Source organism: Callorhinus ursinus, unplaced genomic scaffold, assembly GCF_003265705.2.
Source record: "Callorhinus ursinus isolate GAN/ISIS: 27379988/994484 unplaced genomic scaffold, GSC_fseal_2.0 scaffold10, whole genome shotgun sequence".
NCBI lineage: Eukaryota > Metazoa > Chordata > Mammalia > Carnivora > Otariidae > Callorhinus > Callorhinus ursinus.
In genome coordinates, this window is record NW_027397072.1 from 12,002,674 (window position 1) to 12,027,896 (window position 25,223).

A 25,223-nucleotide genomic window follows, 5' to 3' on the forward strand; every position below is an offset into this window, starting at 1 on the left:
AGAATAAATGTGTGAGGTATCTTAAGAGAGCCAATGCCTTTTCAGGGTTAGTCTGATCTTTCTACTGTCCACTTACAACTCCCCTATGCCAAGTCCCTAAGCTGACCCTTGCTGTTACCCACCCCACCCCCAACACACACGCACACGCACACGCACCCGCACACACACATCCTTTTGACACTTCTTAGCCAGACAGAGGAAACCTTACTGGTCACACTGAAGTCTGGTCACAGATTGCATTTCTGTCCTTTTCATCTAGAGGCAGGCAATTCTTCAACACTTTGAGTTTTATATGGTAAAATTTCAATACGATCTCAAATACACTGTGAAAAAATACCACAGTACATACGATGGGCACAGTGACACTTCGATACCTTTGTATCGATACTGCTGTTCCCTATGTGTGGAACACTCTTCCCCTCCTGTCTTCACGGCAATGCACTCATCTCTTTGTCTTTCCTCAAAAGTCACTTTCTCGAGGGGGCGGAGCAAGATGGCGGAGGAGTAGGAGACCTGGATTTCGTCTGGTATCAGGAATTCGGCTGAATAGGGATCAAACCATTCTGAATACCTACGAACTGAACAGGAGATCGAAGAGAGTAGCAACAACTCTCTGAACAGAGAAGCAACCACTTACTAGAAGGTAGGACGTGGGGAGAAGTGAATCCGAGGCGATATTCGGGAGGATAGACGGCGGGGGAGGGGGCCTCCGCCGGCCGCTTCTGGCAAGTGCTAGAGCCGCGGAGCACAAAATCGGACCCTTTAGAAGTTGGCTCTACTGAGGAACGTCGCTTCAGTGGCTAAGCGGGGGGGAGGGGGGGAATCCTCCCGGGACAGTGTGGTCTCAGGACCCTCGGGGTCACAGAAAGACCGGGGGTGCCTGAGTGCGGCAGAGCTCCCAGGTATCGGAGCGGGGAAGCCGGCTGCAGAGACGGAGCCGAGGCACGGGCTCTCACGGCGGGGTGGCCATAAACTGTGATCCGCGGCCCAGTCGGGCCACTGCTCCTCCAGCAGGGACCCAACAAGTGGCAGAGCCGGGGAGACTCCCCTTCCTCCCCCGGGGAGGAGCGGCGCGGGAGCGCACCGCAGGGATCTGCTGGGTTTGGAGACGCCACATGGGGCCGGGTGCCGGAGATACAAACGCTCGGTCACAGGCCAGGTGAGCACGCAGTGCGACTGGAGACCGGGGAGACGGGAGTGACTGCTTTTCTCTGGGGGCGCACTGAGGAGCGGGGCCCCGAGTTCTCAGCTCCTCCGGGCGGAGATTGGGAGGCCACCATTTTAGCCCTGGTCCTCCAAAGCTGTGCCGAGAGCTTGCAGGGAACAAAACCTCCTGAGAGCAAACCCGAGCAGCTTGCTTAGCGCGGACCGACAAGAGTGGGGCAATTCTGCCTCCAGCAAAGACATTTGGGAACCACGGCAACAGGCCCCTCCCCCAGAAGATCAGCACGAACAGCCCGCAAGCCAAGACCAAGTTTACCGATCAAGGAGAACGGGAGAACTCCAGCGCTAGGGGAATACTGCACATAGAATTCATGGCTTTTTTACCATGATTCATTAGTTTTTCAAAGTTAATTTTTTTTAACTTTTTTTTTTTGAATTTTTCTTTTTCCCTTTTTCAATTAACATCTTATCGATCCCTTTTTTAAAAAAACATTTTTTATTTTTCATTTTTAGAGTCATATTTTACCCCTTCATAGTAGTTACCCTTATTTTTGGCATATATATATAAGTTCTTCTCTCTTTAAAATTTTGAGATACAGTTTCCTCTAACAGATCAAAATATACCCTAAACCACTAGTGAATGGCTTTCTTCTAGTCTCCTGCCTGATCACAGTCTCTCCCATTCTTTTTCTTTTCTTTTTTCTTTTTTTTAAATCTTCTTCTTTCTTCTTTCAAACAACTTCTTATCAATTCCGTTTATAAAACCTTTTATAAGTTTCATCTTTACAGTCATCTTCCATCCCTTCATTGTATCAACCCTTATTTTGTACATATATAAGTCTTTCTTCCTTTAAAATTTTAGGAGGCACTTTCTTCTCACAGACCAAAATACACCCAAAATCTACTGTGTGGCACTGGATCTATGCACTAGCCTGATCATATGTGATCATATTCTCTTTTGTTTTGTTTTGTTCTCTTTTTGTTTGTTTTTATCTTTATCCTTTTCTTTTTTTTCTCTATCTTTTTTCATTCTTTCCTTTTCTTTTCCCCTAGTTTTAGGTCTTTTCTGATTTGTATAGAGTATATTTCCTGGGGACGTCGTTACCCTCAGCATTTTGTGCTCTCATTTATCTACTCTCCTCTGGACAAAATGACAAGATGAAAAAAATCACCTCAGCAAAAAGAACAAGAGGTAGTACCGTCTGCCAGGGACCTACTCAATACGGACATTAGTACGATGTCGGACCTAGAGTTCAGAGTCATGACTTTAAAGATACTAGCTGGGCTTGAAAAAAGCGTGGAAGTTATTACAGAAACCCTTTCTGGAGAAATAGAACTAAAATCTAACCAAATCGAAAATAAAAAAGTCTATTAATGAGGTGCAATCAAAAATGGGGGAACTAAATGCTAGGATACATGAGGCAGAAGAGAGAATCAGCCATATAGAAGACCAAATGATGGAAAATAAAGAGGCTGAGAAAAAGAGATAGAAACAACTACAGGATCACGAGGGCAGAATTCAAGAGATAAGCGATACGATAAGACAAAACATTAGAAGAATTGGGATCCCAGAAGAAGAAGAAAGAGAGAGGGGGGCAGAAGGTATATTGGAGCAAATAATAGCAGAGAACTTCCCTAATGTGGGGAAGGAAACAGGCATCAAAATCCAGGAGGCACAGAGCAGCCCTCTCAAAATCAATAAAAATAGGCCAACACCCCAACAACTAATAGTAAAACTTATGAGTCTCAGAGACAAAGAGAAAATCCTGACAGTAGCTCAGGAGAAGAGATATGAAACCTGCAATGGTAGAAACATTAGACTGGCAACAGACCTATCCACAGAGACCTGGCAGGCCAGAAAGGACTGGCATGATATATCCAGAGCACTAAACGAGAAAAATATGCAGCCAAGAATACTATATCCAGCAAGGCTGTCAATGAAAATAGAAGGAGAGGTAAAAAGCTTCCAGGACAAACAAAAACTAAAGGAGTTTGCAAACACAAAACCAGCCCTGAAAGAAATATTGAAAGGGGTCCTCTAAGCAAAGAGAGAGCCTAAAAGCAGCATAGATCAGAAAGGAACACAGACAATATACACTCACAGTCATCTTACAGGCAATACAATGGCACTAAATTCCTATCTTTCAATAGTTACCCTGAATGTAAATGGGCTAAATGCCCCCATCAAAAGACACAGGCTATCAGATTGGATTAAAATACAAGACCCATCAATATGCTGTCTGCAAGAGACTCATTTTAGACCCAAAGAAACCCCCACGTTGAAAGTGAGGGGATGGAAAACCATTTACCATGCTAATGGACACCAAATGAAAGCTGGGGTGGCAATTCTTGTATCAGACAAATTAGATTTTAAAACAAAGACTGTAATAAGAGATGAGTAAGGAAACTATATCCTACTTAAAGGGTCTATCCAACAAGAAGATCTAACAATTGTAAATATCTATGCCCCGAACATGGGAGCAGCCAATTATATAAGGCAATTAATAACAAAAGCAAAGAAACACATCTACAACAATACAATAATAGTAGGGGACTTTAACACCCCCCTGACTGAAATGGACAGATCATCTAAGCAAAAGATCAACAAGGAAATAAAGACTTTAAATGACACACTGGACCAAATGGACCTCACAGACATATTCAGAACATTCCATCCCAAAGCAACGGAATACACATTCTTATCTAGTGCCCATGGAACATTCTCCAGAATTGATCACATCCTAGGTCACAAATCAGGTCTCAACCGGTACCAAAAGACTGGGATCATTCCCTGCATATTTTCAGACCACAGTGCTTTGAAACAAGAACTCAATCACAAGAGGAAAGTCAGAAAGAACTCAAATACATGGAGGCTCAAGAGCATCCTACTAAAGAATGAGTGGGTCAACCAGGAAATTAAAGAAGAATTAAAAAAATTCATGGAAACCAATGAAAATGAAAACACAACTCTTCAAAATCTCTGGGATGCAGTAAAGGCAGTCCTGAGAGGAAAGTATATAGCAATACAAGCCTTTCTCAAGAAACAAGAAAGGTCTCAAATACACAACTTAACCCTACACCTAAAGGAGCTGGAGAAAGAAGAGCAAATAAAGCCTAAACCCAGCAGGAGAAGAGAAATAATAAAGATCAGAGCAGAAATCAATGAAATAGAAACCAAAAGAACAGTAGAACAGATCAACGAAACTAGGAGCTGGTTCTTTGAAAGAATTAACAAGATCGATAAACCGCTGGCCAGACTTATCAAAAAGAAAAGAGAAATGACCCAAATCAACAAAATCATGAATGAAAGAGGAGAGATCACAACCAACACCAAAGAAATACAAACAATTATAAGAACATATTATGAGCAACTCTATGCCAGCAAATTAGAGAACCTGGAAGAAATGGGTGCATTCCTAGAGATGTATCAACTACCAAAACTAAACGAAGAAACAGAAATCCTGAACAGACCTATAACCACTAAGGAAATGGAAGCAGTCATCAAAAATCTCCCAACAAACAAAGGCCCAGGGCCAGATGGCTTCCCAGGAGAATTCTATCACACATTTAAAGAAGAATGAATACCTATTCTCCTGAAACTGTTCCCAAAAATAGAAATGGAAGGAAAACTTCCAAACTCATTTTATGAGGCCACCATTACCTTAATCCCAAAACCAGACAAAGATCCCATCAAAAAGGAGAATTACAGACCAATATCCTTGATGAACACGGATGCAAAAATTCTCTCAAAAATACTAGCCAATAGGATCCAACAGTACATTAAAAGGATTATTCACCATGACCAAGTGGGATTTATCCCTGGGCTGCAAGGCTGGTTCAACATCCGCAAATCAATCAACATGATACAATACATTAACAAAAGAAAGAACAAGAGTCATAGGATCCTCTCAATAGATGCAGAAAAAGCATTTGACAAAGGACAGCATCCTTTCTTGATCAAAACTCTTCAGAGTATAGGGATAGAGGGTACAGACCTCAATATCATAAAAGCCATCTATGAAATACCTACAGCGAATATCATTCTCAATAGGGAAAAGCTGAGAGCTTTTCCCCTAAGGTCAGGAACGCAGCAGGGATGTCCACTCTCACCACTGCTATTCAACATAGTATTAGAAGTCCTAGCCACAAGCAACCAGACAACAAACAGAAATCAAAGGCATCCAAATTGGCAAAGAGGAAGTCAAACTCTCACTTTTTGCAGATGATATGATACTGTATGTGGAAAACCCAAAAGACTCCACCCCAAAACTGCTAGAACTCATACAGGAATTCAGTCAAGTGGCAGGATATAAAATCAATGCACAGAAATCAGTGGCATTCCTATACACCAACAACAAGACAGAAGAGAGACAAATCAAGGAGTCGATCCCATTTACAATTGCACCCAAAACCATGAGATACCTAGGAATAAATTTAACTAAAGAGGCAAAGGATCTGTACTCAGAAAACTATAAAATACTCATGAAAGAAATTCAGGAAGACACAAAGAAATGGAAAAACGTTCCATGCTCATGGATTGGAAGAACAAATATTGTGAAGATGTCAATGCTAGCTAGAGCAATCTACACATTCAATGCAATCCCCATCAAAATACCAGCCACTTTTTTCAAAGAAATGGAACAAATAATCCTAAAATTTGTATGGAACCAGAAGAGACCCCGATAGCCAGAGAAATACTGAAAAAGAAAAGCAAAGCTGGCGCCATCACAATTCCAGACTTCCAGCTCTATTACAAAGCTGTCATCATCAAGACAGTATGGTACTGGCACAAAAACAAACACACAGATCATGGAACAGAATCGAGAGCCCCGAAATGGACCCTCAACTCTATGGTCAACTCATCTTTGAGAAAGCAGGAAAGAATGTCCAATGGAATAAAGACAGTCTCTTCAACAAATGGTGTTGGGAAAATTGGACAGCCACATGCAGAAGAATGAAACTGGACCATTTACTTACACCACACACAAAAATAGACTCCAAATGGTTGTAAGACCTAAACGTGAGACAGGAGTCCATCCAAATTCTAAAGAACACAGGTAGCAACCTCTTCGACCTCAGCCGCAGCAACTTCTTCCTAGAAGCATCGCCAAAGGCAAGGGAAGCAAGGGCAAAAATGAACTATTGGGATTTCATCAAGATAAAAAGCTTTAGCACAGCAAAAGAAACAGTCCATAAAACCAAAAGACAACCGACAGAATGGGAGAAAATATTTGCAAATGACATCAGATAAAGGGCTAGTATCCTAAATCTATTAAGAACTTATCAAACTCAACACCCAAAGAACAAATAATCCAATCAAGAAATGGGCAGGAGACATGAACAGACATTTTTCCAAAGAAGACACCCAAATGGCCAACAGGCACATGAAAAAGTGCTCAACATCGCTCGGCATCAGGGAAATCCAAATCAAAACCTCAATGAGATACCACCCCACACCAGTCAGAATGGCTAGAATTAACAAGTCAGGAAACGACAGATGTTGGCGGGGATGCGGAGAAAGGGGAACCCTCCTACACTGTTGGTGGGAATGCAAGCTGGTGCAACCACTCTGGAAAACAGTATGGAGGTTCCTCAAACAGTTGAAAATAGAGCTACCGTACGATCCAGCAATTGCACTACTGGGTATTTAACACAAAGATACAAATGTAGGGATCCGAAGGGGTACGTGCACCCCAATGTTTATAGCAGCAATGTCCACAATAGCCAAACTGTGGAAAGAGCCAAGATGTCCATCGACAGATGAATGGATAAAGAAGAGGTGGTATATATACACAATGGAATATTATGCAGCCATCAAAAGGAATGAGTTCTTGCCATTTGCAACGACGTGGATGGAACTGGAGGGTGTTATGCTGAGTGAAATAAGTCAATCAGAGAAAGACATGTATCATATGACCTCGCTGATATGAGGAATTCTTAACCTCAGGAAACAAACTGAGGGTTGATGGAGCGGTGGGGGTGGGAGGGATGGGGTGGCTGGGTGATAGACATTTGGGAGGGTATGTGCTACGGTGAGCGCTGTGAACTGTGCAAGACTGTTGAATCACAGGTCTGTACTTCTGAAACAAATAATGCAATATATGTTAAGAGAAAAAAAAAGAAGAAGAAGATAGCAGGAGGGGAAGAATGAAGGGGAGTAAGTCGGAGGGGAGACGAACCATGAGAGACGATGGACTCCGAAAAACAAACTGAGGTTTCTAGAGGGGAGGGGGTTGGGGGGATGGGTTAGCCTGGTGATGGGTATTAAAGAGGGCACGTTCAGCATGGAATACTGAGAGTTATGCACAAACAATGAATCATGGAACACTACATCAAAAACTAATGATGTATGGTGATTAACAATAAAAAAATTTTAAAAAAAAAGTCACTTTCTCAATTTGAGATGTTTCCTGAGTCTGTTTAAATTGTCCTCTACATACACATACTTCTTATTCTTCTTCTTTGCTTTTCATTTTCATAGCTCTTATCACCATCTAACAGAGTATATATTTTATTTACTTGTTTTGCTTATGATGTCCTTTCCTCAATGGAATGTAAGTCTAGAAAGGGCAAAAGGTTTTTATGTACTTTGTTCACTTGTGTTTCCCCAGGATCCAGAACATTGCCTGGCATAAAGTAATCACCCGATAAATACTTGAGCAAATACACACACACACACACACACACACACACAATTCAATCATTTCACATGTGCTACAGAATTACTTATTAATTTTCAATAATCTACCCAGTGAACATTTATTTACTCCCTTTTATTATCCAGGTTCTGCTCTACGCATTGGGAAAACCAATAAATACAACACAGACACGGGCCTCACATAGCTCGCTATCTAGTGAGATGAAAAGCATTTTAAATTCCAAACAAGAGAGTGTTTAAGAGCTATGACTGAGGTAAGTACAGGGCAGTACAATGCCTAGGTAAGAGCACCAAGCACAGCCTGCGAGCACGGCGGGCTAGCGGCAGGCGGCTGGAAGCCTGCCTGGGTGAGGTAACGTCTGAACCAAGGAGGAGGCAAACATTACAGGCAAAGAGCACAGGTTTGAAGACAAGGAAAGAGAACACACAGGACATTTGAGAAATTTAAGTGGCCTGGCATGCCAGGAACAAAGGAAGATGAAGTTGGAGAAACAGGCAGAGGCCAGACCGTGGGGGACGTGCAGACCTTGCCAGGACAACAGGAAATCACGGAGGGATTTGAGGCCAAAAGCCAGATGACCAGGTCTCCACCTCAGAAAGGCCATTCTGACAGATGTCTGGGAAAAGATACAAAACCAACAAAAATGAAGACAGGGTGGGGTTTACCAGGCTGTTACACTGGTTTAGGTGAAGGAACCGTGGAAACTGAATTAACTTGAAGACATGGGGCAGGGAGGAGAAAACCGGAGATGTATTCACACATCTATTAACTCCCTATTAACACATCTATCTGGAAGAATTTCAGAACATCTTTGTATTTGATGTTAAAAAAGAAAAATCATGGATACTTTCTAACTCTTCCGCTCACCTTTCAGGCTACCAACCAACCCCATGCTTCAGACAGAGTTGCCAAGAAGTCCCTGGAGAATGAGCTGGCCCGAGGAGCCAGTGCTGTCCTAACACTCCTGGAGGGCACATCTGTTTCTGTCTGGAGCAGCTGAGAAGTTAGAAATCATGTTCGGAGACATCACCACTGGGCCACATGGACTTTACTGGCTTCTGTTCCCACTCGAATCTAACGCTGCTTCCTGAACCAATGACCCTGAACAGCAGCTGCCTTCTGCTACTGGGCCCAAAAGGAGAATGGGAGCAGGTGTTAGGAATCATGCCGGGGGGGGGGGGGGGGTCTAACAACCAAGGATCAGAGGCCCAGGGATAGGGCAAGAGAGGCGAGCTCCAAGGGGCACCTTCAAAGGAAAAGATAGTTTGATAAGAAAACGGTGACAGGAACAAGACCAAGAGTTGAAGGGCAGCAATAGTGAGGTGACACAGGATGGAAGGAAGAAACAGAAACTGGGGTTAAGGGTACAAAGGGGCAGGAATCAAGTCTCACTGTTTTTCTTACTGCAACGCCACGCTCTAGGTCCTTCACACGAGATACAGGACCTGGAAATAAAATGCTCACACTTCTACTAAGTGAAAAGAACTGCTGGGAACACAGAAGAAACCAAGATGCAAGCACCTTTACTTCTAACCCTTAGCTTTCAGTGTTCTACTTTGTCTCTTCCCAGTGCTCGCTTCGGCAGCACATATACTTTGTCTCTTCCCACGGTTCAGTTGTGGAAATTTTAAATGGGGTTCCTTATGGAGTGACTGCAGCATCTGAAGAAGGAAATGGATTTTTACATATAAAAGTTGGGATGGAATTTCATGGTTTTCTCCTAACTTACCTCTCTCACAAACAGTACATGAGTTGGGACTTTTAACTTTTGGTACAAAATAATTTACTATTGGGGAAAACAGGAAAAATACATGCTGTACTAGAACTTTCCTTCAAGAGGACTCCTTTAACTAAGGTTGTAAAGAAATGATACTGAAGACGGGGCCACAGTGTGGCTGTGCAGCAAGCTCTTTCGCCCTTAAAGGATGGGCATGTGGTCTGGGCCACATGGGTCTGCAGTGCTCTTTTGGGCAGCCCCCCAATCCCCATGTACCCAATTGTCTTCTACGCTTTTATAGTAAGTGGTGGGTCCAGGCAGCCACATCCGCCTTTTCATCTTAACACTCGGTCAGAGTCCAAGGCACACACGAGGTGCGCAGCTGACTGGCCTTTCAATCCTCCTTATTCATGGAAAACAGAACACAGTGCTAGGCACACAGAGTGATCTTAACACAGACCATGGACGTGGGAACAAAAGAGGTGGCTCCCATCCCCATGGCAGCCACATAGAAATCTCAGTCAAGTACATTCTGAGGACATGACTGGTGGTTATAACAAGGCATAATGCTTTTGATCGAAGTAAAGCTTCATTGTGTTTCAACATACTTGGAGTTTCGGAGTAAACGGTTACTTGGGTACATACACAGCACTAATGAAAGATAGGGTATTTAGAAGCAGACTCCAGCAAACATGCCGTGAACATTCTGATTGAATGTAAGAAAGCCATTAAGTTCCAGAAGGAAACCTGCCACATTTCCACCTATATAATCACTTCTTTCCCTCAATTTACAGCACAGTACGTCAATTCCTTATTTCACATAAAAACATACCTGAGACATAAAAAGAGAACAAAGGAAAATTACTAGAGCATGGAATAAAGTAACTGTACAAAGCGGCAGTAACTATCAAAAACAAAAAAAATAAATTCAGAATCTCCAAAATAACTAGTACCTTTTATTAACTGGATAAAAGAAGGAAACAGCGGCAGTAACTATCAAAAACAAAAAAAATAAATTCAGAATCTCCAAAATAACTAGTACCTTTTATTAACTGGATAAAAGAAGGAAACATTCCTTTCTTGGCCGAACGTCATCATGATCAAACTATGCCACAGGACAATCCACATATAATAACAGTAAGCCCCTGGGAGATTATCCTGTATTGTAGATGGTCCCCCCACCCCCCGCCACTCTTACCCTCTTTAAAGAAAAATTGATGAAGGAAAGCCACAGATTTTTGCCACAAATGGAATGTTTTCATTTACTTAGCTATGTTTTGGGTGGCTGAGACAGCTAGAACTTTCAGTCACACTTAGATTGTGAAATTACTTCTTTACAGTGTGCTTTGAAGTCAGGGGAGAAAGAATCCTGCCTCAATACAATCGGAACCTTTTATTTGTACACATAGTGGATATGAAAGTCTGATATATTTGCTTATCCATATTTGCTTAAGAGATTATGGCAATTCTCTTAAAATACTCCAGTACAAAAAAAACAGATAATTTCCCCAGGCTGATAATTAAAACTGGTATATACAGGTAAACCTGGAGGGCTTTGATTTTTTAGTGGCATCTGTCACACCTCTGTGTCCACAAAAGGTGGCACATGGAACTTGAGGCCACGCTTAGGCACTTTTGCTCAGAAATCAACAATAAAGTTATACCAAAGTTGTCTGGAGCGTGGTGGCAAGTGGGTATAACACGTTTCAACATTTCATCTGTCCAGCTACTACTCTCACATTTCTGGCTTTAAAATAAATCAAAGAACAGTGCTACTCAAAGAACTGTATTGCCTACTGTCCCAAACTGGAGCCATCTTCCTTTCGGGCAGTAAATGAAAAAACCAATTCTCTATTTCTCCTCTCCTACTACTTTAACCTGCCCTAAGAACTTTGCAAAATAATATAAATGACAGCCAAGTTGTGGGAAGCATCAGCATTCACAATAAACACTGGAAACGGCCTCTTCTTAACTGCTGCCTAGAAAGCAACTATGTCCAACACAGAAAAGGCAGGGGCTGTTGGCCACGGGGAATGCATTCTGGACACAAAGCACATCAGTCCCTCCAAAGGGATAAACACGTGTTTTAACTGTTTTAGAGAAGCTCTAACTCTGCTTGTTAATCAAGTGGAAGCCATGAGGACTCACCCTGTAAAGAGGATGGCACTTGTCCCTGAAACACGGAGCCAAGCGGGCATAGATCTGGAGGCTGTAGTAATAGGCTGCCAGCTGGAGAGATAAAGCAGAGTGGGCCTGCTTTTCAAAGCACCTGTTAGCATCTAACACCTAGAAAGGAACACGACAGAAGGAACTCAGCTCAAAGGAAACTGAGGAAATCATCATAAACTATTACATTTCTAGTCATCGCTGTAGAATTTTGGTTCAAAGTTTCCACTGCATCATCCCAAGCTCAACTTTAAGAGGACGTTAGAATTCAGAAAAACTGTAAAGGCAGATTCCTATGCGTGCAAAAGAAGATTTTGAAATTAACACTTCAGCTAAAACTGTAGAATTTGCTCTCTGAATACTGACACCACAGTCCTTCCTGCACAAAAGAACAATCAGGAGGAAGTGAAGCCTATAATGAACAATTTATTGGTGAAGAATCTCCAGTGTAGGTTTCTTGTTTACTCATGACGTCTTCTCTTGGTAAGAGGAAACTTACCTGTGGTAAGGCAAGGAGATAAGCAAGAGCCAAGGTCATGTCATTTGGTAAAGCATCGCTTGCCAGCCGCAAGAGAACTGAAAGCAGGAAAAAAAAATGCATCATCTATATGACCTTCATAGTTACTAAGTGCCAGGTTTTTAGTTATGTGATTTCAACAGATAATTAGCTTCAGAGGACTCTTTAAGACCTCTTACAAATGTCTCTTAACACCACCCAAATACAGATCACAGGAAACTATGTTATTAAATAGTAACCTTGCCTTAACTCAGACAAATTGTGCTATTTGTTATGTTTTTAAACAGGAGAAAATTCTATTAAGTGCAGGTACAAAGTCTAAGTGCAAATAGATCACGGAGGATGGTTTCTTACAGCTAATCTTTTAGTTTTAAAGACCCAGGCCATGTATAAAATTATGTTTATCACTGACAGCTTAATATGGAAAATAAGCATATGAGCACTAAAGATGAAAGAAACAAAATAGCTGTGAGTGCAAATTTAGGATAAATCTTTTGATTACTGCAATGAAGATGGTTTTGTTCCTTCCAAGAACATCCCTCTTCATCATACTCCACAAAAAAAGAACCTTGCCTTAATTATATAATATCTTAAAATATCCCAACTATTAACAACTTTTCCACAAAATTTTTTATATAAGCAATGACGTATCAATGTCATGGCTCTAATACGAGAGCACACTGCCAACAAAGTCTGTGTTTATATACAGTTTGCATTAATAAGGAAATGTTCCATTCATTTAGGGTCTTAGTGACAAATACCAGGTAGTCGTATGTAATCACAATGTAAATCCTTTATTTTTAAAGAACACAGACTCTCATGATCTGCACTAATGAAGGAGAACAGTATGTGAATAATCCAAAGTAAATGATATTTGACCTTGGAAAAACACCATATAACTTTTTTTCCACAAGATTTACCTTCCTGTCTTACTTGAACTGAAACTTAAGTCATTTATATAATCTGTGCTTAGCTGGCAGTCTGGGCAATGAGATGGTGGTAGGGTAAGGAACCACCTACAAGTGTCAAAATCTGACTTAGAACTCAAAATCTCCTGTGGATGACTCATGAGGGAAAAAACTGAGCTTTCTCCACTGTACCTTACAGAGAGAATATTGGTTCTCTAAATATTTATATCTGATTTCTCCAAACCTTATGAACCAAGTTGGACCACCAGTCAGCCTCAGGATTTCCAAGGAATCGTACGATTTCGAGAGGTTTGCTAATCAAAAACTACTCGTTTCAAGGCCTATCTGTAAATTCATTCCTTCTTTCCGTATCAGTGAGAACCTTCTCTGAACCAGACACTGCACTAATAAGAATCAAAGTCTCTGCCCTTTGGGATAAACACACTAGAAGACAAAGTAAGAAGAAACTTGTAAGTTTAATCTACAGAACACTCTGGATGATATCAGAAAGATTTACTTAGTGTGTAGAAATTGCATACTGGGGGCGCCTGGGTGGCTCAGTTGGTTTAAGTGTCTGCCTTGGGTTCAGGTCATGATCTCTGGGTCCTGGAATCGAGTCCCACATCGGGCTCTCTGCTCAGCGGGGAGTCTGCTTCTGCCTCTCCCCCATGCTTGTGCTCTTTCTCTTTCTCTAGCTGTCTCTAATACATAAATAAAATCTTAAAAAAAAAAAGAAAGAAATTGCATACCGTACAAATACACACATACACAAAACCCCAGGGCTGCCACTTGACTTCTATCTGCCTTATATATTCTACCATTCGATACCTGCCTAACTTAACAATCCTTCAGGACCCGTATTTTGGAGAAAAAAAAAAAAAAAGTCCAATAGTTTCACAAACTAATAATTCTTCCCTGTTAATTCTCTTTCTTATGTAGTTTCTTATAAAGTGACCTACAATTGCAATCTCACCCAGTTTTTTTTTCCCACCCCCATTTTGTTTTCAGATACTTCCCTTCTTTATGCACAAAGGAAGCCGACTTTCAAACAAGCCAATGTGAACCCACTCATCAATATTAGCCTTGTCTCCTCAAAGTTCAAGAGCCCTTATTTCAGGTGTGGGGCTTTGCTCTGGCTACCGAAGGGCCAGACCTCTTAGAGTGCGGTTGGGGCCCATCTGAGGCCTCCTGGGAGTATCAGTCCCGTCGCTGACTCTCTTCTAGTCAGATCTGTTTGGGTTTTTTTTTTTTTTAATCGTATGACTGACTTAATCTTTCACTCCATTTAACGTGCATTTGTCTGTATCCCAAAACCAAAACACCCTCAAGAGATGAAAATACTCCAGAGGTATTGCAATGAATATGCTACAGACCCTGAAGGAAATTCCAAAACAACCCAATAACAAACCAAAACAGGGAAAAAGAACAGTGATGACATAATTGAAATAAATGCATAGTCCCCAGGAAATATCTTTCAAGGGGAGGATCTTCATCTGAATACCTAAATTCCAGTAGGTTTATTTTCAAGATAGTTATATTATTTCATAGAAATAATTGACAAGATGATCTCTATAGCATTTCTTGGACATATAAAGCTTAATACAGCAGGAAAGAGAAAATAGCAAATTTTCATGCGCTCAAAGATGACAAAATCACCCTCGGAAGTCTAAAGAATCATCATTGTTACTTTTACCAAGCAACAAATGTTTGCTCTAAGTGAATAATATCCACATAGATTTTATTTCATACATAAAAATGTGTTTATCTTTTTTTTTTTTATGATGCTTTGACATTTGGGGGGGTCTTGATAATCCTGGACAGACTGCCCTTGGAGAGCTAGACAGTTCCTCAAGATAGCAAACAAGCTGCCTGTGAGCATTCTTCCATATGCAAACCAACCAATTCAGAGCCAGTACTCCGAACCACCTTTTCTCACTGGCTTTTACATTCTTCTGTCCTAATCACCCCACGGCTAGGTACTGGACAAGCAGAGACAACTCTCAAGCCTGGAATCTTACAAAATTATTCAAACCATCTATTTTAGGCTTTCTCAAGTTTTCCTACAATCCCTCCCCTATTCATTCCCATGGAAAGCACAATAAAGGTTTTTGCGCTTGCTTTCCCTCAACACTCTGCCTCTGACTCCTGAATGACCCAAGGGCTTTCCCCCTTGGGGCTGAGTGGCCTTGCCCTGCCTCCTGTTTCTAGAGATGTGTGAATAGAAACTTCTTCCTTCGTGACAATCATTTCCACTTCTGGATGTCTTAGCATATCTAAATAAAACCAAAATCCCATGTAATTTTAGAACTAAAACATCTATAAACTATAAAATGAGGCAGAATTGATGAGGGAGCAGAAGGAAGGCTGAAAATAAAGCATAAGCTGACACCCTGCAACCTCCCACACCCCGTGCTCCTGGGTGGGACATGTCTGACCTTCTTCCAGGAATCTCCCAACTATCTTAATGTTAATGCCTTGCTAGAGGGGAAAAAAACGACCTTAATTTGACATTGGCAAGGCCTCTGGTATCTTGTAGGTCCTCCTCAGCATATGAAAGTTCTCCTGAAACCTCCCTTTTACTTACCTCCCCCAACCCCATAGTTTATAATCAGCCACCCCTCACAACCCCCGGGCAGCAGCTCTTCCTGCCCACGGGTCCTGTGCCCATGCTTTAATAAAATCACCTTTTTGCACCAAAGATGTCTCAAGAATTCTTTCTTGGCTATCGGCTTCGAACCCTAATAATGTCTTTCCTACATCAGAATGATAAAGCGAGAAGGAAACCATCTTAAGAAAGAGAAAGTTCTGAGATCAAAACTGAGACCCACCATTTACTGCATGATTTTTTTTTTTTTTCAACAAAGGGTAGCAGTTCCAGAACTTTATTTGTAACAGGCAGTGGGCAGCTGGGTCTGGCCAGAGGGCCATAGTTTGCAGAACCCTAATGCAGGGCCGTGTAGATCAGTCTAAGAACTCGGACTTCTACTAGAAGTAATTGATTAACTCTTGGAAGGCTTTGAGTATAGGAGTGACATAGTCTGAAACACATCTTAACAGGATCCCTCTGGGTGTTCCGGTGGAGAAAAAAAATTAAGGGTAGGGGGCATGAGGAAAAGCCTGGAGACCAGTTCAGAGGGGACAACAAGAGTCCAGGCTGGTGTCACATAAATATTTCCTTGGTTTCCCAATCATTTACTGCATGATTTTGTGTCCCAGAATTCAGAATGTTTTAGACTTCCAGGAAGTTATACTGTAACTATATCACATATTATATGATACCTTCAGCCAGCCTGAGAGCACCCAATAATCAAGGACATTAATATTCTGCTGTAAAACATTTAAATGCTCACACTAAATGAGATAAAGCAAAGACTTAAATAACCTCATGTCAGCTTAGTTCAGGTTTTGATGCCAAATTACAAAAAGTCCTTAAAGCATTTTGGATTTTAGATCAGAGTCTTAATTTTCCTCACATGTAAACTAAGATTAAATGAAGTAAAGTGCAGATCATCTCGTTAGCATATAGAAAGCACCCAGAAAGTTCCTTCCCCCACCTCTATAAACTACAGACTTGAGGAAACAAATCATTTTCTTCATTTCTTCATTTAGGACACTCTTTGATTTCCCCCCAAAATGACAAATAATAGGTTCTTCCATTAGTAACTGCCATGGCCGTAACAGAGGTGATTACTTCCATTTTATATAAATCATAGTTATTAATGAATTAGCTACTGCATTTAGGCGTGTAGACTAATTGCAGCAGGAAGACAACAGCAAGACTTACAGTCACACCCGATTAGCTGACGCACTTCTGGAACCATCCTCGCTGTTACTCAGCTGCTTCTCACGGAGCACGCAACACTTATTTGAACTAGTTATTCCTCCCAACCTCTCTGTGGAAGAAAGTAACTGTTTTCCTCAATCAACAAAGGGGATTTAGAATCAGAGCAAGTCCTTTTCCATTGGCCCTGTGCCAATACATAAGTAAATCACACCCGTCTCAGGGAAAAATGTTCCTTTGGGAGCTGTCCGTTCTAACAAACTCAACAATCCTCTCCTTTCCACTTTCTCTCAGGGCTCACCCAAGTACAAGGCACTGCCACACGGTCCCTCCTCCAGGGTTCCCCGGCAGCTCTCCTCAAATGACCCTCCTCCGTGTCTGTGTCACCAGACCCTCTTCTCCTCAACTGCTGAATGTGGGAATTCAGTTAGATTGTTTCATGACTCTCTGTTAATCCCACTTCACAAGTTCCTCCCAGAACTCAGACAATACCTCACTGTATTCCCCCAACTTTTATCTCTAGAGTCCTGACCCATTTCACAAGACCTGCATTACCAACTGCTTGTTGGGACACTGCCACTCAAATATTCCCCCACATTACTAATTCTTTACCCAGTATCGTTCGTATTTCTGACAATGGTGCACTATTCTCCCCACTAGCAAAACATAAAATCCCAGAGTCATCTTGGACTTCACCCTCCTCTCTGCTCCCAACCATCAGCCATCCAAGCAAGCTGATTCATTTCCAAAGAACTCTTTCCCACACTTTCTATTTTCACAGCCACACACTGTAGTTTAAAAATTGGACTCTTTCAACAACCTTCCGACCTTGCTTGATGCCTTCAGTCTTTCTTCTTCCAATCCATTCTAAAACAGCACTTTCATACTACTTTTCTATTAATTTTAATCAAGAACTAGCGTAATCATGTCTCGACAGCTTAAAACACACACACACGCACACACACGCACACGCACACACACACGCACACACACACACCCTCTTCAATGGTTTGCCATTTCATAAAGAATGAAAATTAAATTCTGTTTGGTACGTAAGGTCTCTGTAAATATGAGCCAAAATTAATTTGTGGTTTTAACTGATATTATCCATATCCTATACACCAGCCAAATTAGTCTGACACTCAAATGACTTATGTGCAAATTCTCTGCACTGTGCTCATGCCATTGCTTTATAGAACAAAAGTAATTATTATAAAACAAAAATACCTATCATTTTTAAACTATCTGCTCTGCTGGGAGAAGCCAGATAGGAGAAAAATGTTTTGCATGAATTAGCTCTAAGTGTCACAAAAACCCCACAAAGGAAATAGTATTACCTCACTGCTTTTACACCAGCTTGGAAAGCTAACATAAATGACCGAAACTGGGAAAGGTGGCTAATCTGTCAAGACAGTGTTATGAACTAGATGTCTGTGCTCCCCCAAAATTTATTTGTCGAAGCCCTGATCCACAGTGTGATGGACGTGGGCCTCTGGGAGGTAATCAGGGTTATATGAGGTCATGCCCCTGGGCACCAAAACCTTCTAGGCAGCACGGAGACTCAAGGATTCTTACAAAGTGGAAATCAAACCCCACATATAGGAAGTTTCTTAGTCTTTGAATCTGCAAGCCATTGAAGCAACATTTGACAAAACTATCAGGGAGAATGTGAAGTAGATTGATCCCATGGGGTCTCACTGGGATTCACCAGATGTCACACTTGCCACAGATGGGAGTCACAGTGATTTGACATTAACATTAAAGTATATGAAAAAACAACCAAAAAAAAGAGCCTACCCTACATTTACTTATCAGTGTGTATGAATTTAATTTGCAATGCTGGTTCTAAAATCTTGAATATGACGCATTTTCTAAACAAGGTATACAGCCAAAATCAGATGAAATCTACACCCAAGCCTCCAAGCACTAATTCTGTGCAAACTCAGTACCTCTGGAAAGCACTCTATGATAAATTTAATTCCAGAATTAAATTCATATAGGAAAGCTGCCCATATTATTGATTTGGAAATCATCAGCCATTAAATCATTCCTTTAGCTAAATAAATAATGATCAATTTTCTTCAGCTAGTCTCCATAAAAACCTTTTCATCAACTTTATTAAAAAAATTCTGAAAAGTAAGATCATGTTGGGAAGTTTAATTTGTATTATGGCCTACTTGTGACCCAAAGTCAGAAGTCATATTTTTACAATTTTTTAATTTGGGTCATTTAACCTATATCATTCTTCAATTCTGCTGAGTTCCTGACAAAATTCAAAGATACCTATTTCAGATAAGTTAGCATTCTCAAGAGATATCTAACATGTCAGTATTTATGAACATGCATCATAAATTACAACCCCAAATGCAAAATAAAGGAATATTATTAAAATCACTTCTATATTTTAAGCAAAAATTCATTTTTAATAGATACAAGGGTTCTGAAAGCTTTTCCCCACTCAATTCAACAAAATCGGAAAAAATTTTTAATGCTTTAATGGACTTGGATACTTTCCCTTGGTGGAGTAGTAAAAGCTGAGCGTCAGAAAAGACAATTTGAAGAAACACCAGGACTGAAAGGAAACACCTGCAGTCCCGCTAAAATCTCACAGACACACTAAAAGAGCACACACACCCCTAGGCCTCGGATTTAGCTGCACCGGGCACGCAGCCTCCATCCCTGTCCCAGCAGCGAATGATGCGCGCACCATGCTCACTTTCATCATTGTGGAGAGACACTGCACCTGCCACACAGAAAACCTGAGCAGCCCGAAACACATGTTAGAAATAGACAGGACACTCAGGGTTTGACCCTCAGGTGGGAGAGTCCAGACGCAGACATCAACAAAGGTACAGATAAATGGCTTTCTCCAGACTGTCAGGTGAGAGGCTCAGAAAGCAAGTGTGTCAGTTTGAAGAATAGACCTGATAGGTGGGGAGATGCTAGCAATGTTAAGTGAAACTTCCAAAGGGTCTGAACCACAGCTTAACAACTAAATTGCTTTAGGAACTCCAGAAAATATGTAATGCATGGGCCACAGTCCAGAGGTTCTGAAATACAGAACCTGGATCCCAGGATCCCAGGCTTCCGTACTTCTTAAAAATTCCCTAAGGGGTTCTAAATGTGAAACAAGGATGAACGACAGCAGCTGGCCTTGGAAACAAGGGGAAATGATAACTGGATCGGCTACAACACACGAAGACTCCAAGAACTGTTAACACAGGCCGGGGACCAGTCTACGCAACAGTGCCCAAGAGGGACCCATCATCACTGCTCGTGAGCAACAGTCCAGGGACAGAACCTACAAGCTGCTGCGCCCATTTTACAGAAAACAAGGTAAAGAAAAACTAAATAATACTCTTCTGCTTGAAACCCCTACAGCTTTCAGTGGAAGGTTCATTTAAAATGTTTAACTTAGCACACGAGGCCTTTCATCTCTTCCCAGTCTTGTGTTGCCTTGTTTCTTCATTGGTTGCCTACATATACTCTTCTTTCCAGGTGTCAGAATAACCTACAAATCCCTGGAAAACTGTGATGTTCACCATCTTTGCTTCTGTGAATTTTATTCCCTCTTCCAAAGTATGCCCCTTCTCCCTCTCCCACCTCCCTCTCAATTCCCACCCACCCTGGTCTTTCTATCTACATTGCCCTTGTTCATCCTTCAAAACCCAGGTCAAGTATCACCCAGCTCCAGGAAGACTCTTCAAACCCCTTCCCACTCCGCTGTCACATGTCTGTGATCCGAGCGCCTCTTGTGCTGGACTGTTACAGCCCTTATCATACACAAATTTGTCTGTCTCCTCACCCCAAGGGGAAGCCCTCTCAAGATAGGACCATGTCTTCTTTAACTTTACATTCCAAGTACAAGGACTCTGAAGAATGATTCCTTCATGAATAATGAACACATGGTGAGAAAAGGAACTAGACAGGGATCCCCTGATTCATCGTCAGGTATGTCTCCCCTACTCCAATAGCTCCTGAGAAACACCTATTTGCTTCATGTTTCATGATCATTTGGATGCCTCATCATTTAGTTAGCAACTGTAGCAGAGATGGTCAAGTACCTCAAGACCCTATGAAAAGGGGAGGCCTAATAACCCAGAAATCTGTGCCTCACACAGGCCTTTCACTTTCTCCAAGAAAACAGCTCTGGAAAAATAGAAGCCTTCATAAACTGAGAAATCATTTTGAGAAGGCATCCATCTCTGGGACCTTTATAATGTGATGCCATTATCTTGCCTTTTTGCGAAGAGGTGCTCACACTCACACATCTGTATGCTGCAAGCTAAATAATAGAAATATTGTGTGAATCAATGTTTCCAAACTTCTTGGTTATGATTTCAGGCATTATTATGCCAACCAGTGGGTGATACACTTCCACACCCAACCCACTATTTTCTTAAGGTCTTAGATTCTATCCGTGCAAACCATCTCAATAATCAATCACAGCTTGATCCATAAGCAAATAATTAAAGATAATTTACCTAGAAGCAAGTTTGAGGAACAAATGAGTGAAACAGAGGACACCTCCTATTTCTCTGTTACCTGCAGAATTTTACTGTGAGTATGGAAATGTCATGTGTGGTCAAATGAAAGGGGAATAAACCATAATTCCATTTTGAGGTGTTTTTCTCTTCAGGACAATTTTTCCTCCTCAGCACAAACTCCACCTTGCAAAAATGCTATCTTTAATAGATTGACAAGTTTTGAATAGAAAATACCAAACTAAACAACAACACTGGCAGGTTTTTTGTTTGTTACTGTTACTCCTTTTTTTGATTCAGGGTCTAGCACAGCGCCAAACGTGGACAATACTACCCACTGCAATGATCAGACAAAGCTGAATCTGAATTAAGCTCAACCTACCACTGGCTTTGTTAACTAAAACAACAACAACAAAAACCACAATGACTTCATGTCTCTGAGATATGGGTCTTTATCTCTGAAATAGGAGTGATGGTAAATATCAGGTGGTCTGTTATTAAGATTAAGTAAGATACTATACTAATAGCATTTGATATAGGTCTCCTCTTACTGTAGACAAAGTAAATGTTAGCTACAAATAAATGTCTATGGAATTGAAAAAAATATTTAAAAGATAATTTTAAAAAGTAGTCATAAAGAATAATTAAAAGGGTAAATAGCAATTTACGTATATTCAGCATTATTTGTAAGGTGTGCCATGAATTTAATAATAGCTTTTTGGAGGAGAAAAAAAAAAAAACAAACAAATGTACTCATCAACTGTGAGATACCCTGATTTCAGAAATAAAGGTAAAAAAAAAATGCGTCTCAGAACTGAAGGAAAATGGTATACTTAGGAAAAACCTCTAGTATTCAAGAGGCCCGCACAGTAGATAGAAAAATGGTACTTGCTTCCCCTCTTCCCAACTACATATAACTATTGATTCAAAGAAGGATTATCCAAAAATGAGTGACAGGATCAGGTTTCTGGGAAAACGGCAGTTTTATTCCCCATTTACATTTTCCCCAAATTTTATTCCATGCAGCAATGTGCTCAGTTAAGACCACATCATCCAGGTTTACTGGCAGTGAGAGACAGCCAGAAATATCTAAGTGGAAGGCGTAGATAGGACTACCAAGGAGACTGCTTTGCCCTACTTCCTCTTTTCTCCTTACTGATGCCTGGAGCTCCAGCAGCCTTTATATCATGAGGTATTCACTAAAGATGCAGAGCAGAGAGAGGGGGAACTGAAAAAAAAAGCAGTCAAGGAAACTACCCTGGAACCTTAAAAAGAAGTAAGGAGACTAAAGAGAAAAAAAAAACATACAAATGGAAAGGTAACTTTGGTGAACTTACATACATTTAATTCTTTCCAAAAAATTCTACACAGAAAGATATGCAGCCACAGAGAAAATTCTTAAGATGAAATATACATCTACATTCTGTGAAGCAAATACTTAAGAGTTCTTAATTAACACATAAAATCAGAAACACCTGTAAGAATCACTTCAATTATATCACACTTATCCTTTTAAATCCTCAATATTAGTAAGTATCCGGAAAACTGAGAGTACTCAAATAAATGTTCTAAATAAATGCATGATGGTGTCAAGTTAAGCTATTCAGAATTACAAAACTTTATTATTGTTTTTCCCCACTCCCATTCACTCATCATTTTTCATTTATGGTTCCCCTAATAGGAGTTACACACTGTCAGGGAACTAGAACCTTCTTTCATACCTTCTGTTGTTGGAAATACCTCTTCCCCTTCCGTTTTAGTCTCGGCCAGCTTTCCAGTTCTTAGCAATACCTCTGCAAAGCTTTCCACTGGAACATGCTGGTGGGGGTCATAGGTCACTGCAGACTAGACAGAAGCAGTTACACCTTTTAGCAGGCACCTTTTTTCTTTGAAGATATTCTTAGAACAGAATTACAGGATTTTATATCTTTTGATGATTCAAATTGTAACTTCTCACTTACTAAAACATATTATTTTATATGTAAAGCTTGAAACAGATGTCAATCTCATAATGTAATATATACAAGTCACATAAAACCAGGTCGCCTAGATAGCTCAGTCACTTAAGCATCCAACTCTTGATTTCAGCTCGTCATGATCTCCAGGTTGTGAGACTGAGCCCAGCATCGGGCTCTGCGCTCAGCAGAAGTCTGCTTGAGATGCTCTCTCTCCCTCTCCCCCTCCCCCAACTCACTCCCTCTCTCTAAATCTTTAAAAAATATATATATTAAAAAAAAGTCACATAAAATCAGTGAATAACATGAGTAAGAACAAAGCTAAAGAAGTACATTTTCAGGAACACTTTCATTTTTGTTTATACAAAAATGCCCACAACAGCATGACAGTTGAATCTATGTTCTTCAGCACACTGTCCTTACCTCTGTGACAAAGGGATCGGAGAGGACAGATTCATAAAAAGGATGACAGCCTTGTTTTTCTAGACCTTCATTGGCTATGGTTCCAGTTTGATAAGCACCACCGAATTCTTGTCCCTAAACAGAACAAAGTGAGGAACAGTGGACAGAAGGAAAGAGTGTCAGTGTGACGTGGACACCCAGCAGGGCGGCCAAGAATGGCACCCACATTCTAAAAGCAGCCCTTCAACCTCAGCCTGCAGTGCCTTCTGATTTTCCTGGTCATTTAGACATCAATGCGTTAAAAACAAAGAAGCAATCAGTGTTAAACACATGACAAGTTTTCTATCCTACAGTCAGAGTAACCTGCCTAAAACATCATTTCGTACATATTGCTCGCCTGCTCAACACACCTTTAGTAGCTCTGAACAAGACTAACAGGCCACAGGAGCAAGTCTAAACTACGTAAAATAACATTTAAAGTTATTCAATGTCAATCAAACATTCAAGGCTAATTCCCTATTCCAACCAAGATCTACTTCACGCATCCTAGCAGCTTCTGTGCCTTTCTTCCACTACACGGGCCCTGTCCAAGCTGACTGCCTCGTCAGACCCCACCCTGCTTCCAGGCCCACCCAGGATCTCACCTGCTGAAACCCTACCAAGCTGGAGGCAAGATGGAAGTGCGCCCCTTGCCTCAAAATGTATTGCCACAAAATACATCTCCCACTTGCCTCACCGCTGCCCCGGTCCACCCCTCCGCCACCTCTCCCCTGGAGCACCAGACCAGAGACCTCTTTGCCCCTGCCCTGACTCATGCTGCCAGTTCTCCACAAAGCACTTAGATGGTCTTCGGAAAGTGAATCTGGATCACACAACTGCACTGCCTACATTCGCCAACCACTTTCCGTCCTACTCAGAATAAAATCCGGGGTCCTCCTCACAGTCTGTACACGGCTTGGCACGTCGGCCTCTTCTTGCCACCTCCTTGATTTCATCTCCCATCATTCCTCCCGCTGTTTACCCTGTTCATACTACACAAGCCTCCTTTCTGTTCTACAAAGATGTCAAGCACCTTCCTTCAAAAAGGGCTCTCTGTACTTGTTCTGCTGGGCTCCGTCAGGTTTCTGCTCAAGAGTGACTCCTGATACACCAGCCTTCTGATCTAAATCAGACCTTCACTCCCCCAATATCAAGCATTCTCCTCTTACCCTGAAGTTATCCTCCCAGTGCTCACTACCACCTACTGTTACGTTACTACAAATACTTTATTGGTGGGTTTCTTTGTCTCCCCCATTGAAATACAGGCTCTGCACGTGAAGGGTTTCCCAACTCTGCTCCCAATCGCTAGCATGAGCTTTGGCACACAGAAAGCACCTGAGGAGTATTTGGAGCATGAATGAAATGAACGATACACCCACTGAGTGTTTGGGGTGAACGTATAAACAAGCATGTTTCTTTGTCCTTCAAGCT

General features: G+C 41.3%; 1 protein-coding gene across 3 annotated transcripts in view; it reads right to left on the reverse strand.

The window, feature by feature from the left end:
• Positions 1 to 25,223, reverse strand: part of NBAS (NBAS subunit of NRZ tethering complex) — a 358,882-nt gene that overhangs the window by 130,550 nt on the left and 203,109 nt on the right. For all 3 annotated transcript variants that reach the window (XM_073897011.1, XM_025867764.2, XM_073897012.1), the window contains 4 exons: positions 23,775 to 23,888; positions 23,118 to 23,241; positions 12,206 to 12,282; positions 11,689 to 11,826 (listed from right to left, as the gene is read on the reverse strand). In XM_073897011.1, coding sequence (XP_073753112.1) covers positions 11,689 to 11,826; positions 12,206 to 12,282; positions 23,118 to 23,241; positions 23,775 to 23,888 — 453 coding nt within the window. The remainder of the gene's footprint in view (positions 1 to 11,688; positions 11,827 to 12,205; positions 12,283 to 23,117; positions 23,242 to 23,774; positions 23,889 to 25,223) is intronic.